The sequence below is a fragment of the Sceloporus undulatus genome, unplaced genomic scaffold, assembly GCF_019175285.1.
Source record: "Sceloporus undulatus isolate JIND9_A2432 ecotype Alabama unplaced genomic scaffold, SceUnd_v1.1 scaffold_19, whole genome shotgun sequence".
NCBI lineage: Eukaryota > Metazoa > Chordata > Lepidosauria > Squamata > Phrynosomatidae > Sceloporus > Sceloporus undulatus.
In genome coordinates, this window is record NW_024802941.1 from 873231 (window position 1) to 890047 (window position 16817).

Consider the following 16817-nt stretch of genomic DNA (forward strand, 5'->3'; position numbering starts at 1 on the left):
AAAGCATTCCACACAATGAATAATAGCTTTATGGCAAGAGTTATGTAGTTTTCAATTCACAGGGGAAATAAGTTAAACCTTGTGATTATACAACGTGGAAACTTGTCCTCTACCCATCCTGAGAATATGTTTGTAGACTGCAGAAAGGCTGGACTACCTGTATTGCATAGTGAAAAATAATGTTTATAAGTAATCTACTCAACCATGGTCCATTCCATACGCTAGAATCTTGCCTGAAGAAAGCTCAGTTCCAGCACAATTTCTCAAATGCTTATCACAGCCATTTTCATTTGAAACAATTACTGTATATTAGAGCACAGGTTCCACAAGTTTGAACAATACTGTAAATATTTAACATCTCATCATACTGGTACTATGCATATAATTTATTTCTATATTTTTTTTTCTTTACTTCTACTTTATTTGGCCCACTGGATTCAGCAGAGATTTACCGAATCAAGCCCCAGAGAGCCAGAGCCAAATTGTATAACAAGCTAAATTCTAACCAGAGCTGCATGCTCTGGTTTTAAGTGTCGTGTTCCTAACGACATCCAATCTGGTCTGATTTTGGAAACTGCTAAGCAGGGTCAGCCCTTGTTAGTACTTGGATGGGAGATCACCCATGAATAGCAGGTGCTGTAGGCTATATTTCAGGGGAAGGAACTGACCAAACCACGTCTGCATATTCCTTGGCTAAGAAAACCCTATGAAATTCATGGGGTCACCATAAGTCAACAGATTACTTGAAGGCACATCCACAAAGATGCTATGTCTCATCTAAAATATTATGTTGACTTTTACAGATCAGTAAGCCAGATTTTATTTATCTTACCTAAACTGGTAAAGTTACACATATTTATGAATTGTTAATAATGGGTGGTAGAAACAATCCAGAACAAGACAGATTGTGAACATGGTAGGTGTAGAAAATCCATATTGATCTTACTAAATAAAGGTCTAACTAGCTCCAGCAGCCATAAATAATGGCAGCTGACAAATTGCATCAGAGTGTCACCCCTCCCTGGTACTCAAGGGAACCTGGTTTCAGTCTGTATGAGAAACTCCCTACCGCTAACAACACACACAAACAACATATGTAATGAGAAGAAACTGTATTCTCCCTCTATACAGCAGTATACACTACTCATTAATAGCTCCTTCTAGTGTGGCTCAACGGCCCGAGTATTCCACGTAGATGAGATGCTGCCTCTTAAACCCACAAGGAAAACATTTGCAAAAGAATACTTGTGCCTGTAAGAATACTGAGGCATCCCTCACATATCTCAGACAGACAATATAGTGCTGTTGATTTTTTTTTAAAAAAGTTAATGCATTGATTTATTACTGACTTTTCAAAATATATAATCAAGAAGCCCCATCTTATAAAAACATTTTTATGTAATTATTTAGTAAGGTGTAAAATATAAATAAAGACTACAGATTTTTGAAAGCTATTGGGTTGTTTACTCTCTCTCTCTCTCTCTCTCTCTCTCTCAAAGAACAGGAAATACTAGTGCAGCATATTTTGTCACGTGAGGTGGTGTCATAGCTAAACAATTCAGAACTTGCAAACAGAATATTTAAACCACAAAATTCCCTGCCAGTTTTGCAGAAGTAATGAGCTTCAGCTGTGGAAAGGTTTGCTCCACAAGCTACGTAATAAATCATTATCAGGGCAAACACTGCTCTTATGTTGTTCTTTTTCAGTACTGTTATTAACACCTCATGGGACTTTTGCACAAATTATTTTACAAAATCGTTAGTTAAGTTTCTCATATTCAGGTAAAGTTCCTGTATTTGGGGGAGAAAAACTGAAAGCTATGCAATCAAAAATATGCATGTAGTCCTTTACACTTTCAGTTTAGTTAACTGTCTTGCTTGTTGTTAACTGTCATCAAGTAGACTGCAACTTATGGTGACCCTATGAATGAGAGACCTCCAAGTCACCCTCTCCTCAACAGCCCAGCTGAGGTCTTGCAGACGCAGGGCCATGGCTTCCTTGATTGAGTCTATCCATCTGCAATGCACTCTTCCACTTTTCCTACTGCTTTTAGTATGATACATTCAGGGTTCAAAGATCTTGTAGCACCTTTGAGACTAACTAAAGTTGGCAGCTTGAGCTTTTGTAGACTTAAGCCTCGAAGGTGCTACAAGATCTCTCTACATACTGATTTTGCAGACTAACATGACTATAGCTTTGAATTCAGGGTTCTGGTTATACAGATGCGGTGATAAAACACAACCTTGCCTGACCTCTTTGTCAAATGGGAACCATTCCATTTCTCTGTATTCTGTCCTGACAGTAGCTTCTTGTCCTGAGTACAGGTTGCACAAAAGGGCAATCAGATGTTGTGGCACAACCATTTTAAAAAGAGTAATCCATAACTTTTCATGATCTCTAAACGATCAAAGGCTTTGCTAGAATCTATAAAGCACAGGCTGTTTTTGTTCTGAGTTTCTTTGGTTCGCTCCATTATCCAATGTATGTTTGCAATATGATCTCTAGTTCCTCTTCCTTTCCTGAGCTCAGCTTGGACCTGCTTTATTCTGCTTATCTCTGAAGTCCCAATTAATTAGGGGAAATAAAACAACACCCTATTACAAATTAATTTCTAGGGCAAAATATAAAATTATTGCTATGTCTAATCCAACATGTGTTTTGCAATATCAATTAATTTTTGTTAATGTGAGGTTATGCATCTTTTTTTAAAGTGTGCATTACATTAATACTGTATTAAACAAGATACTCACATGGCCCTGGTCATCCAGTTCATTGTTTGTAAGTTTCAGTTTGTCAAAGCTAATGACTTGCCTCATCCAAGTCTCTCCAGAGGCGGGTGAATCTGGGTGAATATATACCCGGGGAGGCACAGGCGAGTCAGCATTGCCAGCTACCATCCATTTGGAACTATGATAGACATACCTATAGGAGGAAACCCAAGAGATATGAGATTCATGTTAGAAATAATGTATTGGTATTGCTTAGTAACTGTAGCAAAACAAAAATGGATTATGCAATTTATATAAAAGCACATATTCCCCAAAGTAAGAAAGAGTCAGTCCCTTCTTGGCAATGTTACTTCCCTGTTTAAAGAGAAAATCATAGTTTCAAACAAATAGTTTGGAACAAACTATTTTTTAGTTGCCCTAGCCCACTGTTTCCTGAAACTGAAACATATATTGGGAAATGGACTTCAAAATGTTAGATTAAATATTCAAAGAAAATAAAAAAATATATAATGGAATGTTTAAAATCACCAAGAAACTATTTGAATAGAAAACTAAATTCTATGATGATGTTTTTTCAAAGGGCACTTATTAAAATTTCAGTGCAATTCAGATTTATCTCACAATTTTCCTCCTGTAAATACTATAGATCAACCCATTTTCTGTTCAAAACATTCTATGAAAAACTGAGCTAATGGATATATTTAGGAAATATATTTATACATCACAAAAACTGTGCAAGAGTGAGAAAAACAGTCTTAAAATTGCTGTCAAGTTTTTTTTGTTATATAATTTCAGATAAGTTAAGCTGAATCTGCACTGTAGAAATAACACAGTTTAACACTGCTTTAACATCTAAGGTTCAGTGCTTAATTCTGGGATTTGTATTTTTTTTCCTGGAGTTAAGATTAGCCTGAGTTCTGTAAGGAGCTGAATAGCCATCAGTGCCATAAGCATTTGCATTGAAAATAAGCTTGTTTTCTTGTAAGATGACACAGAAGCAAAACAAAATAAATGATGTGCTATAAAAATATGTATGCCTCAGACCCAAGCCCTGTATATGTACCTGTGCAAAAAAGGGATGTAAAATGGAACTTCCTACTTCACTTCAGTCAATGGTGAAACCACTGAGGCAGTGGAGGTCCATGTATGCATCTAAATTTATGGAACGGGGAGACCTATCTCATGGATAATTAAAATCTAATCTATTTGAATCTAACCATGTTTTAATGTTGAATGAGTCATTTATCATTTTTCTCTTTGCAAACTGCATTTAATTATTGTGCTATGGTTTAAGTATTTATTTCAAATCTCTTTTGGATAACTGTAAGATTAAATTATACCAAATGTTATTATCTGAATCAAGAAAAGCTTTGTCCTCAAGGAAAACAGGCTTCCTTGGCTCAGAAACTAGCAATGCAATCTTTGCATGCCTCTTCAGAAGTAATTCAGTGGAGCTAAGGCTGCACCCGCACAGCAGAAATAATCCAGTTTGATACTGCTGTAATTGCTGGGGCTCAATGCTCTGAAATCCTGAGATTTGTAGTTTGGTGGGCCACCAGAGTTCTTGGATAATGAAGGCTGAATGTCTCACAAAACTGCAGTTCCCAGAATTCCATAGCATTGAACCATGGTAGTTAAAGTTATGTCAAGCTGGATTATTTCTGCAGTGTGGATGCAGCTTTAGGTAAGAGCGCCTCTGATTGCAATTGGAAAGTTATTTTCACAGCAGAAAGGCTCCTTCCATTCAAAGGAGAGGTTCTGGCTGAGGGGAAAGGCAAGGCAGTTTTCAATTATTTTTCCCTTCCCTCTATAGCGTATCCTCTCTAACATGGGCAGCTGTTCTGGAGGGTCCTGCAACACCCCTGAATAGATTTCTTGGAGGCACAAACTTCTTCTTCCTTCTATTGCCGGAAAGGGACATGGCGGAAAAACCTTCTCCATTTTGTTTAGTTTCTCTGGCATTACCATCCTAACCTTTGTTCGCATCAGTTGCAATTTTTTTATTTGTTCCTTCATGAAAATTTGTACACATTTAATGTAAGCATTTTTATAATGTATATATTTATTTACACAGATTTTTCAACTGTTCACTTTTCAGCTGTTGACATCTTTAAAACACCTGCATAATTTTGTGAGCACAAAACGTACCACGAGTTTCACAAATGTGTACATTTCTAAAGCAAGATAACTTTGTCCCACAATGAACCCTAAGTGCAAATTCCAAAATTTCAATGAGAATCTTAAATCAGTATGGAATTGTTTTTTCCACAGCAACTATTGCAGGAGAATCCCGTGAATAGAATTACATTCATGGAAATCATGATCCAATCAATGAACATAAAATGCAAAGCACACGTCTTATGCAAGTCATATTCATTTCAAAAGGACTTAAAGGATTACTTTCAATATTTAGAAAGCTTTGTGCCACAGCTGAAGGAGTGAGAATCAATTGGCAGAAGGAAATTAATGAACTGTTTGATATCCATACATATAGAATGGCTGAGATGTATGACAAAAGTTATGTGCATGAATTATGAACATATAATTCACTGAAGCCAATGAACTGGGTAAAAAATCTTACATCATTTCAAAATTAAGATTAGTGTTAAAGAAATATATCATTGTTAAATTCAAAAATATGGCATTTACTACAGAACATATGTCTGTTCATGATGGGCAGAACACTCCCAAACATGTTACCTCAGGCATTCTACATATTCCCTAGGATATCCCTAGGATATCTATTTAAGGCTCCATTCTTAAATGCAGGGAACTGTTATCCAGTTCCCATTTGGACTCAAAGCAATAGCTTTTTAATTAGTTTGCCTGCACTCTGATCCAGCAGATGTAAGGTTCAGGTTATATGAATTGCATGACTGGGTTTCTGTATACAAACAAGACTGGAAATGGGAGGATAAGCATAAGGAAACTATCTTCCATATAGTTTGTGGCTCATTTTTTTTAAAAATGAAAGTCCAGGTATTACAAAATTGTTCTGATGCTGATTTTAATGAGACTCCTAATATATATGAATACAGGTCTTCTCCCACAGAACTGTTCGCCCATGCCTTCTTTAACACCACAGTAAATATACTTGGGAAAAGAGATTTGTGAGGTCTTAAATTGCTGAGAGCAGACACTGTGTTCCTGTTCTACAAATTCATGCCAGGAGTTCTTGTGGGAATACTTACTTAGAATGCATATAGCTCTGGCCAAATTCTATATGATCAATACCTTATGCTAAAATGTTTAAAAAGTGGTTTCTGATGACTGCTGGTCAGTTATTGAAAGCAACTGGGTAGAGAAAAATACCAATAAATAACTAAACAAAGCCATCCAAAGAGTTATTATATAGTTGTAAATATATTTATTTCACTAACATTTATATCTCACCTTCCCATAAAAATAAGCCCACATGGGTTAGCAACAAATAAAACCCACAGATGAAGAACAACATAACAAATATGAATTGAGATAAAAATCAAAACAACACCATACAAAATACAAAATTACCAGTTAGTTAAAATATCACAGATTAAAATCCAGGTCAAACTATAGATGAACAGAGAAGGCAGGTGGGCTCTAAATGCCAAAAGTCTGTTTTCAATGGAAAGGCTTTTGCAGGTGGGAGGGGAACCATAACTGAGGTAGAGAGTTCCAAGGTCTGATACGTCCCTTTCTCAAATTCCTGTTCAATCCACATTAGATGCTGATAACAAAGAGTGAAGGTCTTCTTATAAAATAATCAATATCTGAGCAGGTTCTCAACCTAAATTGTTTATGGTTTTATGGTCATGTCTAGCACTTTGCACTGTGCCCAGAAATCCAATTAGTGTAACAGTTATATTTACACGCTCCCAGGTCAATAGCCTGGCTATAACATTCTGAACCAGCTGGAGTTTCTGAACAGCTTTCAAATGCATCTCCTCCTATAGCATGTTCAAACAATCCAGGCAAAGTGAAAGTAACATTTGTGCCACCATGACCTGAGCAGAAAGGGCTCCTGGCTTCCACTGAAACCCTGGCATCCAGCTGCAAGCGTAAATCCTAGTTATCCTGAATACTTCCCAAACCATCAAACTGATTTTTCAGGGAGACCATATCCTATCTTCAAAAGGGCCAAATCCCTAACTTGGCCTGCTATTTGTCTTATCTGTATGAAAGATCAATTCATTCACCATCAAACAGTTCAATATTAATACAAGACAGTTTCCTTGTACTTTTATGGAAAGGAGAGTTAGAAATCAATGACACCAAACTCCAGACCCACAAACCATCTTCACCAGAAAATTCACGTAGATCAGACATTCCATGTGTTGATGAAATACTGCCTCACTGGCCAGAATGGCTAGCACTAATGGGAATAGATTCATAAATCCAAAACTATCTGCATAGCCACAGGTTTCTCAGCCCTCGTATAGATGATAAACAAGCAAAAGAACAAAGTACAGGCCTGAGAGATACCATATGCCAATGGCCAAGATGTTCAATTTTGGTCTCCAAGCACCACTTTCCAGAATCAAGACTCTTAAAAGTACTGTACAAGAAACACAGCAAAAAGAGTGCCACCTAATACCATTGCAGCCAGGTACTCCAGATTAACAGTACAGAAAGCTGGTAAGAACTCCAACAAAACCAAATGAGATACATTGTTCCATGTCCAGCTTCCAGTGAAGGTCAACTACAGAGGTGACTTGAGCAGTTTCCTTCATGTAACCAGACCTGAAAACAGATACAGATTGGTCTAGAGGTTTGTATCATCCATAATAAACTGTTGTTAAGAAGCCATCGCACGCACTTAGGCACCTTGCTTACGAACAGAGTGTTGGAGGCTGCTCAAAATTTTTGAGCATAGTAGATTCATGCAGAGAGAGCATTTTAAAAAAGAACAATGACACTGTGATCCCTTTTTAGGATCTGGTAGAGCCATCCCTCTGGTACAGAGGCATTAACCATTTTTCTCACCAACTCAGCCAGACTCCCTCTGCTAGATTTTCTGAGTCAGGAAGGATAAGCAGTGGTGTCACTATGGCTGGCATCACCCATTGCAGTAATTAATGGTGTCGCCTCCTCCCATACCACAGCACACAGAATCCTTAGTAATGTTTTTTGTACTAATGTTACTCATAAATTGTAATTCCCATGTATCACTGAATGTAATGGAAATAGTTGTGACATAAACAACTAGCAATTAAAATTATACCTTTAAATTACAATATCACATGTGCAGCCTAAATGTATTTACACGTACATAGTTTCACATGGTTAAAGTAAAAAAAATTGACAAGATGTGATTTTTTTTAAAGAATATGTTAAAATTGTGATTTTTTTTTTAAAAAAATAACATTTTTTTAATTTAAAAATTTGGAGGCTTTACTTTCTCCTCCTACTGAGCCTTGCCCCAATTGCAGCATCTCTTCCACTGAGCTCCAGCATTTTAAAGAGATGCAGGCAAACACCGCAGTCATTTCTGCCAAAAGGCAGATGTTTTGGGAGCAGTGGTATCCACCTGGTACGACCTCACCTGCCCTAATGGTGCCCTTAAGAATAAGAGTCAGTCAATGGTTTTACTTCTCCAATGCGATTTTAGGCTGCATCAATAGAAGTATCGTATCTAGATCCAGGGAAGTAATAGTGCCACTGTATTCTGCTTTGGTCAGGCCCCACCTGGAATATTGTGTCCAGTTCTGGGTGCCACAATTCAAAAAGGACATTGAGAAACTGGAGCGTGTCCAAAGTAGGGCGACTAAAATGGTGAAAGGTCTGGAAACCATGCCCTATGAGGAACGACTCAGGGAGCTGGGTATGTTTAGCCTGGAGAAGAGAAGGTTAAGAGGTGATATGATAGCCCTATTTAAATACTTGAAGGGATGTCATATTGAGGAGGGAGCAAGCTTGTTTTCTGCTGCTCCAGAGACTAGGACCCGGAGCAATGGATGTAAGCTGCAGGAAAAGAGATTCCACCTCAACATTAGGAGGAACTTCCTGACAGTAAGGGCTGCTCGACAGTGGAACACACTTCCTCGGAGTGTAGTGGAGTCTCCCTCCTTGGAGGTCTTCAAACGGAGGCTGGATGGCCATCTGTCGGCGATGCTTTGATCTGGATTTTCTGCATGGCAGGGGGTTGGACTGGATGGCCCTTGTGGTCTCTTCCAACTCTATGATTCTATGATTCTATGATTCTATGAATTCTGTCCACCTCCTTGGGCTCTATAATTTGAGAAGTTTCACTCACAACTGTATAAACCAGTACAGAAGGTACCAAAACTACTAATGAGTATGATATGGTATCCTAGTCAGACTAGATATGAGTGTGGCTTTATCTGCAAACAGTCTTGCAAACAAGCTGATCTCAACAAGCTCTCAAGAAGTCCTCCTCATTACTCAGTCTGTGGACACAGATGTAACAGGCCCATGACCAAACACTCTGTACAATAACAATAGCTGAAAATCAACTTTTCTGTTATCAACACTACCATGGAGCAGGCTCTTAAAGGGGGTTCTAGTTCACACTTGGCAGCCTTGTCCTGAGTGTTCTGCCATAATTGCTTTATCTGTCATCCCATTCATTCATCACCTGAAGGCCCCTAGAAAGCCAGAGAACTCATTTGGATCTATGAACTAAGGGAGGACACTTGAGAGTGACCCTACGCCACTTCTCATTCCATAAATCAATGACAGCAAAATTGCTGAAAATTCCAGATCACCATCATCTCATCCATTACCAAAACAAAAACAAAAACAAAAAAACAGCATGCTCCCTTGGGCCAAAAATGTCTTGCAAATGAAGCTGTGAAAACCTAAGCTCTGGCCACGTAGTGAAGAGTTCCAAGTCTCCCAGTAACACAACTTTGGAAAACCCCAGTATCACAGTCAAGACCATTCAACTAGTTTAGGAAGGAAGAACGATGGATATCAACAAACTCTGTATTTTCTCAGGCACCTAATTAAGGAAGACACACTCAAAACTGGATATCAGTGCTACTCGATGGGGTACATAGCAACCCCATTTCACCTCCTTCTTTGAAGACTTAAGTGCTAGTGATACACAGAGAACTCAAGAAGATAACACTGAGAGACACTCAGTCCAAGGGCTTCATCCTATCAAGTCTCTAAAATACAGGATGGCTTTCTGATAGACGATCAAATCACAATTGGCTGTTCCTCTTACATTAAGTGACCTGCCATTCAAAATCAGAATCTTAAACTTATTGTGACTCCCACCAACCAAGGAAACTCAGAGTCCCATTGGTAGATAGAGGGTCTCAATATAAGGGGAAGGACAGCAAATACACTCCTTTCACTGTAATAGCCTGGCCAACTCCCACTTTCATATCTTCCAGGATTCTTGATCAGTGGAACAGCTGTGTTTCTATTATACCCATCTCTTGTATGGCACCAAAGCATATCTCTCCTGGAGCAAAACCTATGCAATAACAGACCCATCTTGAAATAATTCAAGACTGTTGGATGGAGTTATACTTCAGCACGGAAATTGTATTTTTATATTTATTTATTCATGTATAACAGTCATATGCAAAGACCTGATGGAACAGGGACAATATTCACTCATGGAGCATCTACAGAATAGGCACAATATTCACTCACAGTGCTGTCCTTTAACCTTGGAAATACCAGCTAACACAGTATAGGCCACAAAGAGTCCAAACTTATCTTACTGGTTTCAAAAATATGCTGCTTATGTGATGGGGGCGCAGAATAATTTCAGTATCGTAGAATGTGTTCGGTTATATGAGCCAAATGTATAAAACAGAGTTTGGGGTCTTTTAATACTCTCATGTACTTGGCATAAAGCACTTACTTTTTAAAACAGTGGGATGAAGATAGGAATCTGGAAGGGAGTTAAGCACAACCTTCTGTTAATTTCCAAACTAGACAATTTTTCCTCCATTATAAATTTTATATAGTTTAGATACTATACCTGTATCTTTTGTTGTCCACCGGGACGATATCCATGGCAATGTAATATTGCTGATGAGGGTCCAAGCCTGAAATTTTCACTCTCATTGCAGGAAACATCCGTCTGAACACAAAAAAGAGCATTTAATAAATAATAATAACAACAATAATAATAACAACAGGCTTGAATACAGAAGTGGGACACATTTCTGGAATCACACTCGACCCTTTCTTTGCTTAAAATTATCTCTAAGATGTGTTTTTTTTCTTTTTAGATCTATTTAGCTAGCTCACAAAACACTATTCACAAAACAATACTATTCTGTATATCCAGATTTTACACGCGCTTTATTACTCCTTTCATTTTGTAGACCTTTTCTTTGCTAAATGTTTTGTATATTTTTGGAAAGTCCTCCGAAGTACAAACTTTTCCACATAATTCCAATACAGATGTCTGTCAAGAAACCATATTCATTTTGATACTTTAACAGGTTTAAATGCATTCTAAAGTCTTTAGACAGCCACATATGTCAGTCACAAAGAACAAGGATTTTCACATACTGGCACTTTGAACCAAACACATTTCCTCCAAAGCAAGTCCCCTCAAAGGCAGCAAAACAGTCTCCTGAGTTGCCAGTCTGAATCAAGAGATGGTTGCACTGCTTACAATGCACTTTCTCTTGCTCTCTCGCTCTCCCACCCTCTTCCTCCTTCCCTCCCATATATATTAAAGAATTCCCCATGAAGATGACAATTCTAGGCTGCATATTTAGAAGCAAAGCATATGAAAACAAAAGGAATTTATTTCTGCATAAATGTACTGTAGTTTTAGTATGGGGCGGTAAATAAAAGTCACAACTTATACTCTTAAAACAATAGGCAAAATTAGCAACATAATGTGCAATTCTAGAAATGTTTGCTCATGAGTAAATCCCGTTATGTATGTAAAGGCCTGCAACCTTTTTAAATAAACTATTGTTAAGCAAGTGACAAGGCCTCCTGTTCAGGACACACAAAAGTGGAGTTAAAGAATATAGACCAGATTCTCTTCAAGTGGGCTCAGCTCAAAGTGTTGCTTTACAACCAAAAGCCATGGGCCTACATTTAGTTCTTAGTCATAAATTAATCAGTGGAACTTACAGAATAATATTTAATAATATGTATTTGTTTATTTATACCCGCTCTTTAGCCAAAAGGCTATCAGAGCGACTTACAAATTGTTAATTAGAAGTGCTGACTTACCAAGTCCCTATGGATTTAATGGGACTACTCTAGTTGGAACTTCATACAGAAAAATCCCCTTCATTTATAGTTCTTATCACATTTTATTATGAGGAGGAAACAAATTCAGAGCTGTATTAATGCAAATGGACTCCCAGGCAATTCTTGCTAGGGCCTAACCAAAGGAGATCTAGTTTATTTTCAAATTAGCATGTACAATCTCTATCTCTTGTCTCCTTTCAAGAGATTTATACAAAAGACATGGTAAAGGGAACATGGAAATCTATTTTCTTAGATATTTTTTATGTCACTCCTTGCTTGCAATATCAGACTTAGAAAGAAAGGGAATTATTGGCATCATTACTAACTAAAGAAGAGGTTAAAACTGGCTGCGGCTAACTAGTTCTTGCTGTTATTTCAATGCACCTGTAAGATTTAAAAAAGAGAGAAAATGTTTGACAGGACAACTTTCAAGACAAATGTTGCCTTGTGCTGTTTAAGACTGCACTTCAATCATTAATAAAGCCCCTCTGAAAATGTAGAAGGTAGCATATGGATTCAATAAAATCTGTTTCTGTAATTTCTAATAAGTTCAGATACTTTTATACTATGCAGGTTTTGACCATGTGTATCCTTCAGAGGAAGGGAAGGAAAAAGGTTCTCTTTAGAAGAAAGTACCATTTATATCCCTTGACATAATGAACAGGAAGCCTAGAATTTCACATATTTCCATATCATCTTCAGTTTTATTTTATTTTAATTTTTTTGCAGCCTACCCAGCTTTATAAATCAATCTGTTGAAATCGGCGTGACATACTTGTGGATTTGGGACTTTAACCATCTTCTTTAAATATTTACTAGAAATTACAGGTCATTTAAATAGCCAGCTTTGGCAACTTGTCCGTAATTAAAATGGCTGAGGAAACTATACTATGAGAGAATGTGATACAAAAATCTCAGAAGCAAAATGGAAGGACAAATCAGAATCAATATAATATATATCATCAATATATATATATATGTCCCATATTATACTTAATGTTAATTCCTTAGATAGTTTGATCACTTTCATCTTAAACGAACTAAGTAGATCAGATTGCAGCTTAAACACACTGGATTGGAAAGAGAAATGGACTTTCTTGGAATCATCAGCGAAATCAGTGTTGTCTAGTTTAAAACCAGCATATCTAAACTTGGGTCCAAAACACACTGCAGAAATAATCCGGTTTGAGACCGCTTTAACTGTTGTGGCTGAGTGCTAGGGAATCCTGGGAATTGTAGCTTGTTGTGGCACCAGAGCTCTCTCTGACAGAGAGGAATAAATCTCGCAAAACTAAAGCTCCCAGGATTGCCTAGCATTGAGCCAGGGCAGTTAAAGCGGTTTCAAAGTGGGTTACTTCTGCAGTGTGTTTTTGGACCTTGGTGCACTATTCCTGGAGTAAAAGAAAAACTCATGGGACAAATGCCACACAATTCCACTTTCAGGAATGCATTTGTTCCCAACGCCTTTGAAAGTATACTTCATTAAGTAAATGACATTTCCAAATGATTAAAAAAAGAGAACGGCCAAAAGCTGGCAATTACATTAATTAAAAGCCCCTGGGCGATGATGAATGAGGTCCATTTAGCATCGCTTCCTCCGTCGGAAGGGGAGCGACTGGAGCTGAACTCCTCATTTCACCAAATTCCTGGAAGACCAGAACTTGACATTTGACGGGGCAGCGGAACACCTTTGAAACGATGAGATTTGATAGGCAAAGGGGGAAAGAAGGATGTGTCGGCATTGCAGAAATAACGGAGTTTGGCACTGCTTTAAAGTGCTATGGAATTCTGGGAAGGGTAGTTTGTTGTGGCAGCTCTGGAGCAGCTCTGCACTTTAAAGCAGTGCCAAACTACGTTATTTCTGCAATGCGGATGCTGAGCCGTGACTCGGGGCTCCTTTGGGGCAGTTACCTTCCCGCTTTGGTGATGATCATCTCGGTGCCGATTTCGTGGAAGCGCTTCCAGAGTTCGGCGCCTTGGAGGTCCACGCGGGGCACCGGCGGAGCCAGGAGGGGAGACGCCGGCCGGGAGGGAGCGGGCTTGGACGGAACCCCTCCGCCTCCGGGAGACAACGGGGGAGAGGTGGCGCTCAGGAAAGCCTCCTCCTCACAGCCACCTGAAGGTCGGAGGGAGAGAAAGGAAGGGAAGGGGAAGGAAGAAGGAAAGATGGACATATGGAAGGAAAGAAGGGAGGAAAGAAAGAAAGAAAGAAAGAAAGAAAGAAAGAGGAAGGAAGGAAGGAAGGAAGGAAAGAAAGAGGAAGGAAGCAAGGAAGGAAGGAAGGAAAAAGGAAGGAAGGAAAGAGAAGGAAAGAAGGGAGGAAAGATAGAAGGAAAGAAGGGAGGGAGGGAAGAACAGAAGAAAAGAAAGAAAGAGGGAGGGAGGGAGGAAGGAAAGAAAGAAGGAAGGAAGGAAGGAAGGAAAGAGGAAGGAAGGAAGGAAAGAAGGAAAGAAAGAAAGAAAAACAGAAAGAGGGAAAGAACAAAGGAAGGAAGGAAGGAAAGAAAGAGGAAGGAAGGAAGGAAGGAAGGAGAGAGGAGGGAGGGGAGGAAGGAAGGAAGGGAAGGAGAGTAGTGGTGGCGTTATTAGGCAACCAATAAACCTCCCCAAAGGCGCCAAGTCCCGACCAGCCAGATGCCTCAGCGCTCGCCCTGACTGCCGCCCGCCTCCCCAAACTTTAGGAAGGCGGGAAAAACACTAAACTACTAAGCCACCCAAAACCCTTCTTCCACGCAATAAGAGGGGGCTTCTTGTTGTTGTTATGTGCCTTATGGATGGTTCTAGGCTGCATCCACACTGGAGAAATAATTCGGTTTGGCACCGCTTTAGCTCTTTGCTATGGAATTCTGGGAGTAGGAGTTTGTTGTGGGCCCAGAGCGGAGTAAAGAGCCAGATAACAAGCTAAACCGGCGCCAAAAGGTGAAACTTCGGTGGCGTGAGGCCTTCAGGACAAATAGAGGACGCAGCCAAATAAGAGCTGCAAGCCCTGTGAAGTCGAAGGCTTCTATGGCCGGCGTCCATAGGCTTTTTGTGTGTGAAAGATTTCCCTGAAGATGCCAGCCACAGATGCTGGAGAAACGTCCGGAAGAAACTCTTCTCGGACACGGCCACAGAGCCCGAAAAACCCCCACAAAAAGCTATAGCTCAAAACATCCATTCGCAATGTAAAATAAACCATGCTTCTGGGGGATGATGAAGCGCAAAATGGAGGACGTTTTGACCTTCGTCCTGGACAGCAGGCTTGAAATGGAGGATAGGTCCTACAAAAGGAGGACCTCTGGGCACTTTCCCCCGGGACCCTTTAATAAATAAATATTGATTGGTTTTTGGCGGGACGGGTGTTGATCAGAATAACATCTAGACCGGAGGGGACTGAAGCAAAAGGAGGGCTGAGGAGAGTGTCAAAAAGTTCCCTCAAGCAGTGGTTCCAAAACTTTGGTCCCCGAAGATAACATTGGACTGCAGCTCCCCGAAACCCCAGCCAGTCTGGGCAGTAGTCAGGAATTCTGGGAACTGAAGTCCAAAATATCTGGAGGACCAAAGGCTCAGAGAGGAAAGGCCAAGTTTTGGGGCTGGCACTACTGTCACCCTCTGAGCTCTTCCTTTGTGAAAGGTCGCATATTTAGGCTTGCCCTGGCCATCTAGGAATGGCTATGAGAGCTGGAGGGTGAAGAAAGCTAAGGGGGGGGGGGAATCAACTCATCTGAAATGTGTTGGAGAAAAGTCCTATGGAGATCCTGGACTGCCGAAAAGACCAGTAAATGAATGTTAAAGCAAACTGAGCCAGAACTCTCCCTAGAAGCCAAAGAGGCTACACTGAGGTTGTGGTCATCTGGGCACCTCATGAGAAGAAAGGACCCTGGGCCTTTGGTTATTTGCTGGGGGTTTTCTTGTTGTTGTTGATTTCATTTGTATGCCACGTTCCTCCCAGAAGGGACCCAGGAACCCCCTGTGGATACCACAGTCCGTGGATACTCAAGTCCCATTAAATACAATGGCAGAGTAAAAGGGTGTGTCCCTTATATAAAATGACAAAATCAAGGGTTGCGGGGCGTTTTTCTGGGGAATATTTGATGCTTGAATCAGTGAAGCAAGACTCGGTGGATAGGGAGGCCCATTGTATAATGCCCGGGGAAAGGCAAACCAACCCCTTCTGAAGAAACTTGCCAAGAAACCCCTTAGGGTCGGCCGTAAGTGGTCAAAAATGAAGCAGACAACAAACACAACGACAAAGTGGAGGGCAACAAGAAAAGAGGGGAAAGTGCAATGGAGATGGAGAGAGTCAAGCCAAGGAAGCCAGGGGCTGGCTGAGGAGAGGAGGGCTTTGGGGAGTTTCTCATCCAAGGGGTCACCATTGAAGGCCTTTAACCTCCACAAAAGGCAGGAAAGGAGCTTCTCTTTTTCAGTTCCTCCTTTCCAGGGGGACCAGGCTTGTCCTCCTTTCCCCGGACTGTGGCCTCCATTTCAAGCCTTCCGCCCAGGAGGAATTCCAAAAGGGCCTCCATTTGGAGCAGGGTAAAGAAACCTGCCTTTCTAGTATATGAGTGTTTGGGGCTTTGGTTTGGGAATGGCCTCGGTTTTTTTTTCAGTGCCCTACATTTTGGGGTGCCTTGTCCTCCTCTGAGGCGAGGACCTCTGGTCACCCTTCTCCTTTCAGACCTCAGATAGGAAGCCTCTCCAGGATCCAGCTGCCAGGCTCTCCTTTTGAAGGACATTTTATATGTGTGTGTCTGGAAAATATGTGGGGTATAATTACGAGATAAATAAATATAGACATCTTATAGCGGTGTGTCTATCTATCTATCTATCTATCTATCTATCTATCTATCTATCTATCTATCTAAGAGGCATACATACATACATACAATATACGTCCCTCAGTATAAGCGTGTGTGTGTGTGTGT

At 40.0% G+C, this 16817-nt stretch overlaps 1 protein-coding gene across 1 annotated transcript in view; it reads right to left on the reverse strand.

Moving 5' to 3' along the window:
* The window catches only part of LOC121917464 (T-box transcription factor TBX18-like), a 46472-nt gene that overhangs the window by 24830 nt on the left and 4825 nt on the right, over positions 1–16817 (reverse strand). Inside the window, exons 2-4 of the mRNA XM_042443458.1 lie at positions 13825–14029; positions 10673–10774; positions 2752–2923 (exon numbers count right to left, since the gene is read on the reverse strand). Coding sequence (XP_042299392.1) covers positions 2752–2923; positions 10673–10774; positions 13825–14029 — 479 coding nt within the window. The remainder of the gene's footprint in view (positions 1–2751; positions 2924–10672; positions 10775–13824; positions 14030–16817) is intronic.